Source organism: Periplaneta americana, chromosome 3 (assembly GCF_040183065.1).
Source record: "Periplaneta americana isolate PAMFEO1 chromosome 3, P.americana_PAMFEO1_priV1, whole genome shotgun sequence".
In the NCBI taxonomy this organism is placed as follows: domain Eukaryota; kingdom Metazoa; phylum Arthropoda; class Insecta; order Blattodea; family Blattidae; genus Periplaneta; species Periplaneta americana.
In genome coordinates, this window is record NC_091119.1 from 150,130,752 (window position 1) to 150,146,427 (window position 15,676).

The following is a 15,676-nucleotide window of genomic DNA, read 5'->3' on the forward strand; positions in this document are numbered from 1 at the left end:
CGTATTCGTAATTCCCATATTATACACACAAATAAATCTCTTCCTTATCTCCTCGAGAGTAAATTAAGCCAGTCCGTATTCCGATGCTCGATATAATCACACGGAGTATGCCGCCACGCCAATCGGTCTGCACTTTGGAATGTCAGCTGTAATTACTTTAAAAAAGGCTTAACTCTCAATCAGTACACACTCAGTTATGAACACAAATAAAAATCGCAAAATATACTTTAGCTAGTATTAAACCACAAAATCACAAAGCTAAGTTAATATTGTAGACTGTTTATATATTCGAAGGAAAGGTTGCAGAATAATACAGATAGTAGAAGAACCATTGAATTTTTTACTTAGCTAATTACGACAATTCTTTTTTTTTTACATTTTTACACCGCTTGTAAATCGTTTCAAAGTATTAAGCAAGATTAATCTTACTAAAACATATATTACAAGAAATAAACATAAAAAACTTCGCGTGGTAATAGATGTTTCATGGAGAAAGTATGCACCTAACAACTAACTATGTGGAGCTTGTAACTTGCCACTGCCACCAAGTACAAGCGAGGGTCAAGGATTCCCAAGATCCGTGGGAAAATCTAGAAACACAAGCATCTCACATTCAGTTGCCAGAGTATTACGGATTACTTTAAAATGTACTCGTAAATTAGAAAAAAATAATTTCTTTAAAAATCAATAAATATATCGTACGTGACTAACAGCTATTAAATACTGAGAGATAATAACATAATATACAGGGTGTTGAAAAGTATCCAATATTTTAGGAGGTGACAGTATGCATCAAAATAAGAAAAATATGTCTAATAGACATGGGTCCTACAACACATACTTTCTGAGATCTGAACACTTGTTCATAGAAGGTGCTCAATGTGACGTCCAATTATGGCAATGCATTTTTTTGCCCTACATTACAGCATGCTACCAGATAATCATACCGTAGTTGACACCCCTGGCATGGAATAATGATACGTCGCAAGGAATACTGAAAACAAAAGTTTGGTTGCGGATATGAGCGGAGTTCAGCAGAGATGGTGTTGTGAATTTTTGTAATCAGCATGTGTGGGCTGATGAAAATCCCCATGCAGTTGAACAAACAAGGCATCAGTACAGATTCTCAATCAACGTATGGGCAGGCGTTCTTGGCGATAGATTAATAGGACCATACATGCTACCACAGAGATTAACTGGGGCTAGTTATCAGGACTTTCTTATTAACGTATTGCCTACCTTGTTGGAGTATGTGTCATGTCAGCAAAAACTACAGATTTGTTCATGCATGATGGCACACCAGCACATTTTTTCCGCAATGAGCGTGAACACCTGACGCTGACATTTCAGGACCGCTGGATTGATTGGGGAGGCCCCACACCTTGGCCTGCTCGTTCCTCAAATCTATATCCCCTAGACTTTTGGTTATCAAGAACAACCAGGTCAATTTCAAAGAGTGCGTGATTCCTTACGCCGAAGGGCAGAGGAATGCATTGCCATGAATGGACGTCACATTGAGCACCTCCTATGAACAAGTGTTCAGATCTCAGAAAGTATATGTTGTAGAACCCATGTTTATTAGACATTATTTTCTTGTTTTAATGCATACTAGCACCTCCTAAAATATTGGATACTTTTTTAACACTCTGTATATGTTTGTAATAATAAATATAATAGCAATCATTAGTTAGTTCCAGAAATTAACAGTCAATCCAATTGAATATCTTTTTAAGTCATTATTTGTCTGACCTCTGAAGCAGTAAAAATGGCATCTACCGCATTTATTTTATATTCCGCATCTTTAGGTAGTGGTTGTGATAGAAATATTTAATGGCTTTGTCAACTGCCAAGGCTATTCGGCTTCGAAATTCAATGTGGACGGGAAATAGTAGAGAAATTTTGCGAGTTCTCCATCAGGGAGAGGGTTCTTTCACATGCCGTAAATTTACGACACAAGACCCACATCCTTACCTTCCTCTCGGAGGAAGTCAAGATAAGGATTTTACAGTCCATTAAAATCCATCGTCCTCGACGGGGTTGAATCCGAGAATATCGAATCCAGCAGCTATGGTCCGTCCCAGGAATCTGTAGAGTAGAAAGACGAAACAAAACCTCTGCGCAAATTGTATGTGGAAGGGCTAGGGGCAATGACTGCTCTGGGGGGAGGCATTATTGATTGAAGCGAGCAATCGCTTGCAGGAGGGGAAAATGTCTATCTGAACACTACTCTGCCTTCTACCACGAGCATCTTACCCCTTTGCGGACTCGAGCTGATGCTGCCAGCAATACACTCCGGCACAGATAGACTCCGCCCCCATATGCGCGAAGTTACTCCACAGATTCCTGAGACGGACCATAGTATGGTAACCAACCAATAGACACCGAGGACTCCGCCGAAGGCGTAGACCACACGAGGTAATGTGAGAAAAGAGGCAGGGGATTTGAGGAAATTCCTATGATTGTGTGATATGTCTTTACAGAAACTCGGACAATGGGGTTAGGATAAATAAATACAATTTGCTGTAAGATTTAAGTGCGTCTAATGAACGGAATGATATAAACTATGAATAATAACAGCCAATCCTCAACTAATAATAATAATAATAATAATAATAATAATAATGCATGTACAAAATAATAATAATAATAATAATAATAATAATAATAATAATAATAATGCATGTACAAAATAAACTACTAAAAGGACAAGTAAAGAACTATTTTTGAGCCACAGTAATAATTAATAATTGAAGGCCTAACATTCTAAATGTGCTAAGTGCCAATTTTTAAAATTTCATTTTATTCAATCTAACGAGGGAATATCCATATTATGAAAATACCATACTAAATAGTCTTTGTCGTAGCTCAACTGCAAGTGACTCATTCGTGCGCCAAAGCACGGTGTTGTAGGTATCTCAACATGCATTGCGCAGTGTTTTTCATCAGTATCTCAGAAAGTTGTTTTTGACACTTATCACATTTAGAATGTTAGGTCCTCTTATTAACTCTTGCGTCAGAAGCCAGAAAGAAGTACTGTAAGCGCCAAAACATGATTTTTTAGATTATGGTTATTTCACACGTAGAATTTTATGCAGGGTTTTGATGTTGGTACTCCCGAATTTCTTTTGTTAAGTTTATTTATACACAATGTGGCCATATCGTGTGTTTAGGATCTGTGGGTATACCAGTTGTTACTATTGCTGAGTTCCTGTTTCTATTTCTGTGCTTTAGATGGCTTGTGTTCATGTAACCGATTTTAGATCTTGATGAATGTTATGATATTGGTGATTGAGGCGGTGACGAATCATAGTATGTAAATTTCCAATCCAGAATTTGCCTTTGTGACTGAGGAAAACCATGAAAAAACCCAGTCAGATTGTCGACCACGGGGTTTGAACCCGAGTCTCAAACGCTACCGCCTAAGCCAACTGAGGCATGGGTAGCTGCGTTTATTTTTCGATATTCGAAGGACAAAATTGTGTGAAAATTTGTCCGTTGGTTGCTGGCAAAAAAAAAAAAAAAAAAAAAAAAAAAAAAAAAAAAAAAAAAACTGTGTACATGTATTTAAACTCAGTTGCTGTCATTTAAATTAAATCATTAATATCACTTTGGTATATTTTTTAGAAAGGAGAACATTCAGAAAGAATGGAACATTCATCTTACCATATTTCAAAAGGGAGATTTTGGACTTACTTCCTCTGACTTCTGAGGTAAGAAATGATATATTGTATATAAGCACATGAGAATATCTCGTAAATATTATTCTTGTCATTCATCTGTCTTTATGTGAGTAAGGCCAACCTTGTATTAACTTTCTCTAGTTACGCATGTATTGTGCACGCATCCATGTTAAAGCATAATTTTTTTTATATACTGCAACCCCCACGGATTATATTAAACTCTTCCAAGCAGGTTATGTAGCCTGTATATGCGGACTCTCCTTGTATCTAAGAATTGACTCGTTCATACTGTAATTTTATCGGATATGACGTATACGTTTTCATGACAACTGCAGTCGTGTTTCTGTTCCAAAAATCCTTTAATTTGTTCTATTATTATAGATCGAATATAGACATTACACGTGGAAACAAATGCAGAATTAAATGTTGCAATGATCACAATCTTTAATGCGCCTTCCTACGAATTTTCTTAGAGGAAGGGATATTTCATTATGCTACAAGAGTTCGCTAGAGTCTAAACTATCTGTGACTTATAATTTCTAACATCTCTTTTTCTACATATTATATGTTAATTTGATTATAAGGATAAGTTCAGACGTTTCAGAAGTTGGGAAATACTGCTATTATTGATTAAGTCAGAATTAATTAGAATAACGAAACTTAATTTTCAAAAGAAATATGGGAGTCCAGTTCTCTTAATCATGATTATACATTAAGGTCTAATTGTGCACTAAATGAACTCGAATGGAGCCACTAATTATGAAAAAAATGGCCGCAACATGAATTGCGTTAAGTGGCGAGACAGCTGAAGTTGCTAGAAGTTGTATAAAGAGCTTTTTCCCCCCCAAGTTGTTATGGTAACGAGAATCATTAACTACAACGTTTAGCTACAGACGATGGGTTGTTCAGCACTGCGAGGAATTGCCCAAGACATCGAGTGCTAATTGTATTAGATCTCTATTGTATTTGATTCGAAGTATTGTGAAGAAAACCTAATTTTTTGTAGCACTATCATTCGAAATAGAGAAAAATAATTTTGGATTACAATTTTTTGGAGGAAGTGGGAAACGCTGAGAGTGCCTAAATTACTTAATTTTAAATTTTGAGCAACATGGAGAGCGCTGAATGTGCCAAGCATGCCTAGCAGTGTTGGAGAGAATGTTGTAACCCGTTTCTCGCTCGTGCTCACATAACACTAATGTACTAAGTACATTATGTATTGTTTGCAACTCGTTTCTTCAGTGTTTAGTGCATTTAGTGCATTACGATGTTGAGAAAAGGAAGTATTTGTGACTCAAAAACCCCGAGCTATGGTAACAATTCACGGAAAGCCACATTCAACATACAAAGGGACAGGAGTTGCTCAGGAGCAACCACTGATAAAGTTGGAATCATTGGTATTGCACTGTATAGTAGAGTATAATGAAATAAAACACAATATTATCACAGTCTAGTACGGGGTGGGCAAAATAAAACTGGCCCGCGGAAAATATATATGAAATATATGAATTTATATGTAGGCCTATAAGACTGACGCGGAAATGACCCTGATAATGCAGAAAACCGTTATTTCGATGCAACAATGGGTTATTAAATATTAATTAATATTCTTCAAAGAATATTCATTGTTACAGACCCATAATACATGTAAATATTACAGATTTTTCGGGTCAGTTTTATTTTGCCCACTCTGTATATACAGTCACGAAGCTTGAGTTTATGAGGGGACTAGGAACAATACACTGTGCAGGTACTATTTCGCATTGTCTGTAATGAGGCGATAGTAGCGATTGTAGTGGTTAGCAACTACCTATGGATGTATATTTAATAAGTATTGAGTATCGTGACTGTATATAGGCCTACTGGACTGTGATATTATGATAATTTTATTTTATTATGAAAATATGTTTTAATAATAACTATTATTATTATTATTATTATTATTATTATTATTATTATTATTATTATTATTATTAGTATTATTAGGGCTTATGTGAGGGCGGAAATGAACTTCCGGGTTCCTTAAAGGCCAGTAAGAATTATTATCATCATCATCATCATCATCATCATCATTACATTTCTGTTGGTAAACTGAGGACTGACACATGTCAATTATGCGATAAGCTGAAAATGAAAATCTCCTCAGTTGAAGGACCTATTTACCGTGGTTGAATTTCTTGACGTGAAATATAGGGAATTTTATTATTTTTAAGTCCCTGTAAGAATTTTGAGTGTGGTGACGCAGAGTACAGTCAGCGTTTTCTTGGCAATGCAACATAGCGCATTCATCTTTACCAAAATGTTCATTTTTTATGAGAATTTATCCCAAAATTAATGTGATTTTGAGACACTGTTCAAGTTAAGCGTTAAAAGTAATGTGAAACTATAAGAATTCCCATTTTAATTACATACAAATTATTTGTAATATAATTTTTTACGTTTTTTCGTGTTTCCCGATAATAATTGAATGTTTTGCACTTTCAACGTTTCCCATTTCCAGTCTTCAGGGTACACGGGAAAAACGAACAAGGTCACATTTCTGTTAAGGATGATGTCGTTATCTAACTCACTGTATTACTACAAACTTTAGTGTTATTTTTACCAAAAGTGGTAAAGGAGAATTAAAACCACGGATACACTCAGCATTTCTTTCATATCAAGTAGAAACATCAATAAATTTTGCAGTAATATACTGAAATAGATCATTATCTCACCCTTAATGGAAATGTGACATTGTTCGTTTTTCCCATGTACCCTTCAATTGTCTTTAATCGTACAACCTACTGTAGACCGAGAAAAAAATTACTGGTAATCTAAAAGTAAGAATTTTAAATCGAATTGCATACAATTTATTGTTCTATATTCTGTACACCACGTTATTACAATGCGCGGTAGGCCTATGTCGGCCCACGTTGTATCAGGCTTTTACTGTATTATTATTATTATTATTATTATTATTATTATTATTATTATTATTATTATTATCATTATCATCATCATCATTATTATCTGTAGCGTTATTGTCATGTTTTATATGAAACTCGACCTTAATAATACCGATGTTACACTGGCAATTCTTTGCAATATTAAAATAGAATGCTATACGAAGGGTTTTCTCGCACATGCACGTACACTACACACATACATACACATGGCCCACATGTACACACGGCATGAAGGTTAAATATTCGTTTCGGAACGGAGGGACTATATACACAAGTTTCCTTAAAATTCAGCTTCACTTTGATCACTGATTTCGACACTGTAATTCCACAGATGCTCTGCGAATTTTTCCCACACACCGCGAGACAGACGACAGACTGTCTTGTTGCACCGTTTCAATGCTAATGGAAGTTCGGACGGTTTTGAAGGTTGCCTTTGTATACAATAACTAGTATTATGTAACTATACAATTACGGTCATTATTAACGAAATAAAATCAAAGGAAATAGGCCTAATACATTTTTACAACATATAATGATTTAGCAGAGTATTGTCATCATTCTGTGGCCATTCTGCTTTCCGTTCAATAAATTGGCATTTACATCATTACGATCATCTCGCTTCAAGAATTGGCCTTGCAACCTTTCCAGCCTCACTTTTGTGAGGGTTATTAATTGATACTAGATACCGTATTTATAAGAAGCCAAGTGGTTGGCATGGCACAAGACCACTGCTTCTGATAACACGGAACAAATACAGGGACATCATTTTATTTTAATAACATTTCTAATATTAACCTGGCTACCTTTGGTACTCCCTTCCACGACTGGATTTCGATGATACTGGCGTAAAATGCAAACAAATCACTTTACTAGGTACAGGAGGGAAGAAAAGTAGTTCATCCATTTACGTAAAGTAGGAAATATCGCGATTTTGAGTTTGATAATTTTCATTAGATTTTTGTTTAATCAAAATACAGTACAATATTAACAATAAGTGTTTTTACTCATGAACTGAGTTATCCATTCGGACGTATTCATTATGCAGTGTATATTTTACTGTCTACAGTACATTAGCGTACAATATGGAGAATTAAGTTAAATTGAAAAATATTCATAATATGGATATTTAAACACAATTTTGATAATGGTGGACGTTTATTTCGATACAGGCTCCAGTTATTTTTAGCATATCATCGCGCTATAGACTATTGTACCTAATTCCAATTACCAGTTTCTTCCTACGTACTAGTAACTCATGTTGAAATAATTATGTACCTACTCTATAAAAGAGTACCTTATGTACTGTAAATTCAGTCTTCACTTCTGCCCGATCCGAAAAGATAAAATTAATTAGATATGCTATCTACTGTCCGTCCAAGAGTTTTGTCGCAGGGTTGTAGAAAGGAGGGAAATCACGTGACAATTAATTAACGAGGCCCTTTTATTAAAGTTATTTTAAAAGTTGTATAATATTACGTAGACTACCAATTCCTAACAGAAATTAATGTTTTCAGAAAAGAGCTAAGACAGCCCAACCACTAGCCTTTACAGAGGGCCAGCAGAAGCGAGTGGGGGAAACCAGGATGCGATGTAGGCAAACGGACGACAGTACCTGTGCAAAAATATGACTCAATATTGAAAGCTCTTTCGTCACTGTAAAACGCGAACATATTTCTGGAACATACTATACTCACTCAGTACTGTTTGTGTTTACTATGACCTTAAGGCGACTTTGACTGTATACGTTTGGTTCTGTGTGGAGAACGGTTGGAAGTTTACTAGTAGAGGGGGTGGGAGTGAAGTACATTAAAAAACTCAGGTACAATAAAAATTGAAGTAAAAATAAAATGATGTCCCTGTACAAAACAAAGGGAAGACATACCTAATTTAAATAAGAAGAGTAAATCACTACTTCCTTGCCAGGAATTGAATGCGAGTCTCCTGAAATTGCAGTCGCCAATGCTATTACTTCGACCATAACGGAGGATTTCGTATTAAACTACATCACAGGCAAAAGAATGCATCTGCGATGTGAGTAGGGTTGCCAGATTTTCAAGTGAGTCGGTCTGGGTAGCGTAGTCGGTATAGCACTGGCTGTCTGTGCTCGAGGTTGCGGGTTCCATCCCAACCCATGTCGATGGCATTTAAATGTGCTTAAATGCGACAGTCTCATGTCATTAGATTTAGTGGCATGTAAAAGAACTTCTGCGGGACAAAATTCCGGCACACCAGCGACGTTGATATAACCTCAGCTCTTCCGAGCGTCGTTAAATAAACCATAATTTATTTTTTTAAGTGAGAAAGTACACATCGTCGCTGCACTTCCAAAATCCACCAAGTGCATTGGAACAGATTTTTCAGGGGGGGGGGGGAGCATTGTCACTTTTAATTCCCATGATTTTCAAATCTACTTTCGGTATAATTTTATCATTTTTCATGTAATGATTGAAATTATACCGAAAGTAGCTTTGAAAATGAAGGGAATTAAAAGTGGCAATGCTTTCTTCTTTCTCCTGAAAAATCTGTTTAAATGCACATAGCGGATGTTGGAGGCGCAGCGACGACATATAAAATAGTTATTTATGAGACAAGTTCGAAAAGGGTCTTTCCAGAAATTTTTGTTTATAAGTTACTGATTTTAATATAGCATTCTGAACATGTTCCTGAATTACATTTCTGAAGTCAGAACCATAAATAAGTAAGTAACCATGGATTGTAATCATACAATGCAATCAATGACTACTACATACTGTACGAGTAAGTAACTTCAGAAATAATACGGGCTAAAATGTAAATATTAATGTTAAATTTGTTACTTATTTGTGTTACGTGTAATAGTTTTGTATTAATTGCTCTCTTAAACTAACTGAGCATATTGGGAATTAAATCAATGGCTTTCCCAAAACACGCTAAGGAATGTTTAATATAAAACTATTTTTATCTCTAAAAAGAAACAGGAACGAGCAAAATTATATAAAACAATCATAGAATAGAATAGAATGTTTTATTGTCGCTGGCAGAGTTAAGGTCATAAGACCTCTTCCACTCAATCAGCCTTAATCAATACAATACATATTTAAATTACGAATATTTACACTACACTTAAAAGATTCTCCAGCAATATTCTTCAGTTAAGTTTTAACGATTAGTACATGTTTATTTAAATTTAGATAAACCTATAAGATAAAGTAATAACCAGGCTTCGAGACTTTGGACCCGATGCAATAAATTTACTGTGCATGTACTATAGGTTGTTGACTCGCTGCAGGTAGTGAAAGGTAGAGATGTGTTGAGGTAACAACGTTGCTGTCTAGAGTATCTATAGTACGGTAGTATGGGGAAACACACATATGTACATTCTGAAAGTAAATATACATTACACAATGACAATGTCAAAAGAATGTGAAAAGCATTTATTCTCCTTTCTTTTATAAGCATTTGTGTTTAATTATAGACAGTGATAACGGTGGAAATAAACATGTAGCAATTTTAATTTATTCATTTATCCTATTGGTCGTCTTTAGGAAGTCCAGTTACAGTACCGAATTGCAATATACTACAAGATATATTTTCAGTGTCTCAAACATAAATCTTTTTCGGGCATCTGCCAAACACGGTTTTTATTGTGAAAAGCTGCCTTCTAAGTACATGGCACGACGTAATAGGAGCAAAACGAAAATACCTAACATCATTGCAGTCTCTAAGAGACAGTCCTTTATTCTCGGGTGACTCTATGTCCACTAATTTGCAGTTTATGTTATATAAAGATTCATATCCGTTATTTTTACATAACATTGATTTCTACTTCTGTTTTACACGTTCAGTAACCGGTGAACTTGGTGTCTCATTAATTTCTGTGTCATTTCCTCAACTAATTTGAGGGCTTCCGGCATCTCTTGCTCTGACTTTTCTAACCGTGTAATTGTTTCAGACACAGTTTGAAAATAGGTTTGTATGAAAACCAAATAATTATTCGTCAGAACCTTCAAATTCGGAGCGTTTTGCTTTGCGTATTTGTTGGCATTCATTTTACAGTACCCCCACCCACGGTACGCTTTACCACTATACTCAATACGCCGTTATGCGGATTTCCCACTGAACTGCTCTATCGGGTCCGAAGTCTCGAAGCCTGGTAATAACTTAATTTATGAGCTAATTTAATTCAATCAATTATAATTAAGTTGAGATAGCTAGTAAAATGATGAGAATTAATTTCATATAAGTTCACTAGAACTATGTTATAGGGAGCAAAATATAAATCTAAAATATATTTACATAATGAGAATATTAATGTCATGAGATTTTGCCATTAGAAGTTTTGTATTCTATTTAGAGAAATTAATGGTAATAATAAGAATGGACAGATGTTAGTTTCATTATAAGTAACAATTATTAATCAGTAATTAATCTGTTAAGTAAGAATTTATGTAATTTTAACCTAAATGAAGTTATTGTCCAATGTCCAACGTGTCATATGCACGAAAATAGATGTAGATTTCAGTATTGAAGTTTATCAGCTATTCTTCGCCGCTCAGAGCTCTGGATGCCGATATTCTTAAAAGAGAACACGATTGTCCTGAGGGATGACGTCACAGAGCACTGATTCTGCCGATCACTGCCACAGAGCATCCCTTTAAGTACTGCAGCCCAAATGAACCTGTAGAGTAAGCTGGAAGGCAATTGTGCTCTGCCCGCAAGCTTGTTTTACCATCCGCCGCATCATGTGTTACCCTCCATCCTACTGTAAATATAATATCATTCCCTGATAACAGGCTTCCGTCCCTCAGATCTCTGAGCCGTCTAAAATCACCACTGTCATCTACCAATCTTTGGACATACCATGAGGACACACGTGTTACGGGAGGCGGATGAGCCACCTCTATGAAGACATACTGGATTTTCTATTTCATAATAAGAAAGGGTATTGTGAATAATGATGGTAGAATGAAGAGAAAAAGGAGAGAACTCCGAGAAAAATACTCAAACCTTGGTTTTGTCTACCATGAATGTTGAGTTCGCCGGATTTGGAGATTGAAACTGGGCTCGCTTGTATGACAGTCTCATGCGTTGATCTTGCTTCAGAATTAGTTAGTCTTAGATAACTAGGCAGATGTAATAGGCATAGACACAACAAAAATCCTGTGACAGTCTACGGTAGCTACAGGTTTAAAAATAACTTTCTAGTTTCCCTGGACTGTCGATATCTGAACACAAAAATGTTTCATTTTTTTTCTGAAAAAATTCGCTGTAACAAACAGCATTCCTTTACGGGCACTATATTTACATTGCTAAATTGTAAAATGTCTTATGCTGACATAAGTTACAGGAATACAAGCCATTTCTTAACAATGTGTAGTAGGTTACTCTCTCTGGAATTTTCATCTGAATCAATCAAGCAAGCAATCAAATAGGAGATGAGTCATGAAGAATATTTACCTATGTCTTCACGTTAATTTTGCAGTGCACTCATTTTGTTAGGTACCCAGCATAGCTTGCTCTGATTAACTTTGAGTTTAATTAGATTTGCTATGCTTAAATTACTTTGGATAGCCAAAAAAACTTTTAAAACTTATGGCTTAAATTGAAAGCCGCATGGACTTAGCAGTCCGTATTTTAATGTTTCTTTTTATTTTAGTAGGTTATTTTACGACGCTTTATCAACATCTAGGTTATTTAGTGTCTGAATGAGATGAAGGTGATAATGTCGGTGAAATGAGTCCGGGGTCCAACACCGAAAGTTGCCCAGCACTTGCTCATGTTGGGTTGAGGGAAAATCCCGGAAGAAACCTCAACCAGGTAACTTGCCGCGACCGGGAATCGAACCCGGGACACCTGGTTTCGCGGCCAGACGCGCTAACCGTTACTCCACAGGTGTGAACATTTTAATGGAATAGTGTAATATGTAACTAAAACTAAACTACTGCAAGGTTTATAATTTCGAGTAGAATTTAAGTTCATGTTGTGAACAACTGCGAGAGCCGAGAGTGGGTTAGCCGCTGTATGAAGAAGGCAATACCTGAGGAGAAGCTGAACCGAAGGAATTTAGAAAAAGTTACTAAGAAATGTCAAGGAAAAATTCTGAAGGGATTAGGTTTATAATCCATTTCTTTTAGTTCTCATCCCGACATTTGTCTCAGCCCCACGAGAGAAAACACGGAAAACCAAAGGCAGGATGAGGCATTTTCATCTTAAAATTGTTCAAGTGCCGATCCCTGGCGTCAGATAAATAGAAACAAATCTGGACTTATCATATTCCACTAGTCCTAGAATTCCTTTAAAGGACCCGAGATAGCCTTCTTTCATACTTCTTTCTCTCTTCCAACTTGTGCTATTTTCATTTATTGTCATCATTCTACCGTCTTCAGTCTCAACAATTTGAAAATGAAATTCAATAAAGAATTGTTTTAGGTCTACCTAACGTGGCAATCTCGCGGGAAAAGTAAGAACGTATAGCTGAGAGCGAGACAAGTATTGTTCAGCGATTTTATTACTTTGAGAGACGTTTATGACTCATGTTATTCATTAATGACCGATAAGAAGTCAACTGCACCTCCAGAATTCATTTTATAATGTGGCCTCGAAGCAAAGCGAAGACGTAGTAGCTCGAATAGCTATGTTACATTGCAAAGCAAAAAAAGGCCCGAGATCTTCGTGGGATGTAGTCGTAAGTAATAGTCTTTATTAAACACAAGTGTACAACTTTTGTAAATAAGCTACACGTAACATTTGATGACGCATTCATCAAGGGAGATACATGTATTACCGTAACAATTGTGACAATCTTTATTTTCTTAGTTTAACTATGAAGAGTTCATATTTAGTTTATGTTGCAACAACTTCTCCAGCATCTCAGATAGACTCCATTTTCTTTGTAGTCATATGGTCAATATGTTTTCGAGTTTATACTATGCCGTGGGTGGTTTTCGAAGAAAGTTCTTATTGGTGCTTCGCAGACAAATCGATTTCATGAAGATGACACATAGCTTCTGTTTTATACGTTTAACGTGTGTTTTGCAACAATTCAGTTTTCATGCTACAGTAGAACCCCTTTTATCTGAACTTCATTCAACCGAAACTGTTTTTGTCACACATCAAATACATACTGTACTCATTCTTTAATTTCGAAAGGTTTGAGGAAACCACAGTACCTGTACTTTATTACAAATCGCTAATTTCTTTACTTCTTCAGTTCTTGTGCTGTAATGTAGTGGATAGTTTGGAACAAATCAGCAACCGCAGGGTTCAAGGGTTGTCACTTGACCAACGAAACTCTCTCAAGCCTTGGTTTTTCTGAACCGACGCGGACGCATGCGACATGCGAGGTGCGAGGTGCGAGGCGAAATCCGGACTACACGGGAGATAGAGAATGGTTTCTACAACTGCGAGATGCGAGGTCTGTTCACAGAAACCACCTGTACGATAGACTATAATTACAATGTTTCGCTTGAGATTTGAAATATAAATTACGTGATTATTATTATTATTATTATTATTATTATTATTATTAATCATTATTATTCATACCCACATTTTTTCCTTCATATGTATTTCAATGTTTATTGATAAGGATATAAATGAAATAATAAAATCGTTCTTGCAAGGATTAAAAGAAAACAGACCACACGCAAACAAAAATTTAAGCAAAAAAAAAAAAAAGCATGAATAAATAAAACATGTGCTCGTCATTTCTTTGCATAAAGTGACGTAACTTTTTTATTTCTTTCTTTCATATGTAAAGTCGTGGCAAAAAAACCGGACCGACTGAATAATCAAAGTCCTCGAAATGAGCCACTGCGCATGCCACGCCCGCATTCACAAGATAGCGAGCAATCTATTGAAATTGTTGTAGTTTCAACTGCTGACGGAACCCATTTCGAAAGCCATTAGAAAATAAGCTGGTAAAATTCATGTTCTGGGAATAATAAGTTAATTAAGTAGTAAAATATCGCTGCAATCGAAAAGTATTGGGAATAAATTTGAATAAGGAACAAAAAAAAAAAGTTTCCTTCTCCGGCAGGATTCGAACCACGAAAGTCTTAGTTACCAGTCTATCGTGCTGCGGAGTGAACAAGTCTCTGAAATCAGCTACAAGAGTCGGTCCGGTTTTTTTTTTTTTTTTTTTTGCCACTACTGTACATCCACATGTTCTTGGTAAAGTGTGTAAAATTCCTACAATAAAATTTTTACATTGCTCAAATTCACTTATGATATCATTGACTTAAGTTTGAATTTTGAATTTCTGCCAATTATACTCAAGTTCAGCCGCTGAGAGCATTACAACAAAATAACATTTGCGATATTTGGACGTTTTCTTTTCTATGTATTGCATTTCTCTAGATTGTCTGTGAAGATTGCCATATTCTTACATTATTTTTGACCAGAGAATTTTTTTGTTATTATGTAAATCATAATTATTAATATTAATTAAAACAGTATATAAGCCAATAATGAAGCACAAATAAATTGATGTGGCTATCTCAGCGTCCAGCTATGGAGTAAACCTGATCGGCTCACGAAATCGCGTGACAATATATGCGCAAAAGGGCTGTAAACTAAACCGCCTTCCTGACGACTACTGTGGTCTAAAATATTGGATCCAATATGCCAAGACAACACTTGACCACCGTAGTCAGTGTATAAATAATTACTTTTGGAACAACGTTACCTTTATCTAGTTAAAGCAAACAAAAATATTATTGGTGTAATGAGTTTAACAGCATAGACATCCTGAAACAAAAGTCGCCCTAGAAAGGGATTATGAGATGATGTCTTGATTTGAAACGAAAACAAATTGGGAAAAGTGTTTGCAATCTATTTATTATTTTGAAACCGTGAGAAAGTTTGATATTCACATACCTGTGCCTGTTTTTAGTCTTAGCCAGCCGGAGGCGTTGTAAACAATGACAGATTGCAGACAGCACGTTCGGCATCAGAGTGTATCATTCAGACAGTTCCAGCAATCACAGCGAAGGGTTTTGTACTGATTATGGTTCTGATGGAAATAGACTGAAAACGCAAGCGTTGCGTGAGATTTGTCTCCCCTGCATAGAA

The 15,676-nt window shown here is 35.8% G+C and overlaps 1 protein-coding gene across 1 annotated transcript in view; it reads right to left on the bottom strand.

The window, feature by feature from the left end:
- The window catches only part of stac (C2 and C2B_Munc13-like domain-containing protein staccato), a 194,607-nt gene extending 179,011 nt beyond the window's left edge, over positions 1 to 15,596 (bottom strand). Inside the window, exon 1 of the mRNA XM_069821789.1 lies at positions 15,482 to 15,596. Coding sequence (XP_069677890.1) covers positions 15,482 to 15,555 — 74 coding nt within the window. The 5' untranslated portion in view covers positions 15,556 to 15,596. The remainder of the gene's footprint in view (positions 1 to 15,481) is intronic.
- Positions 15,597 to 15,676: the final 80 nt, after the last annotated feature.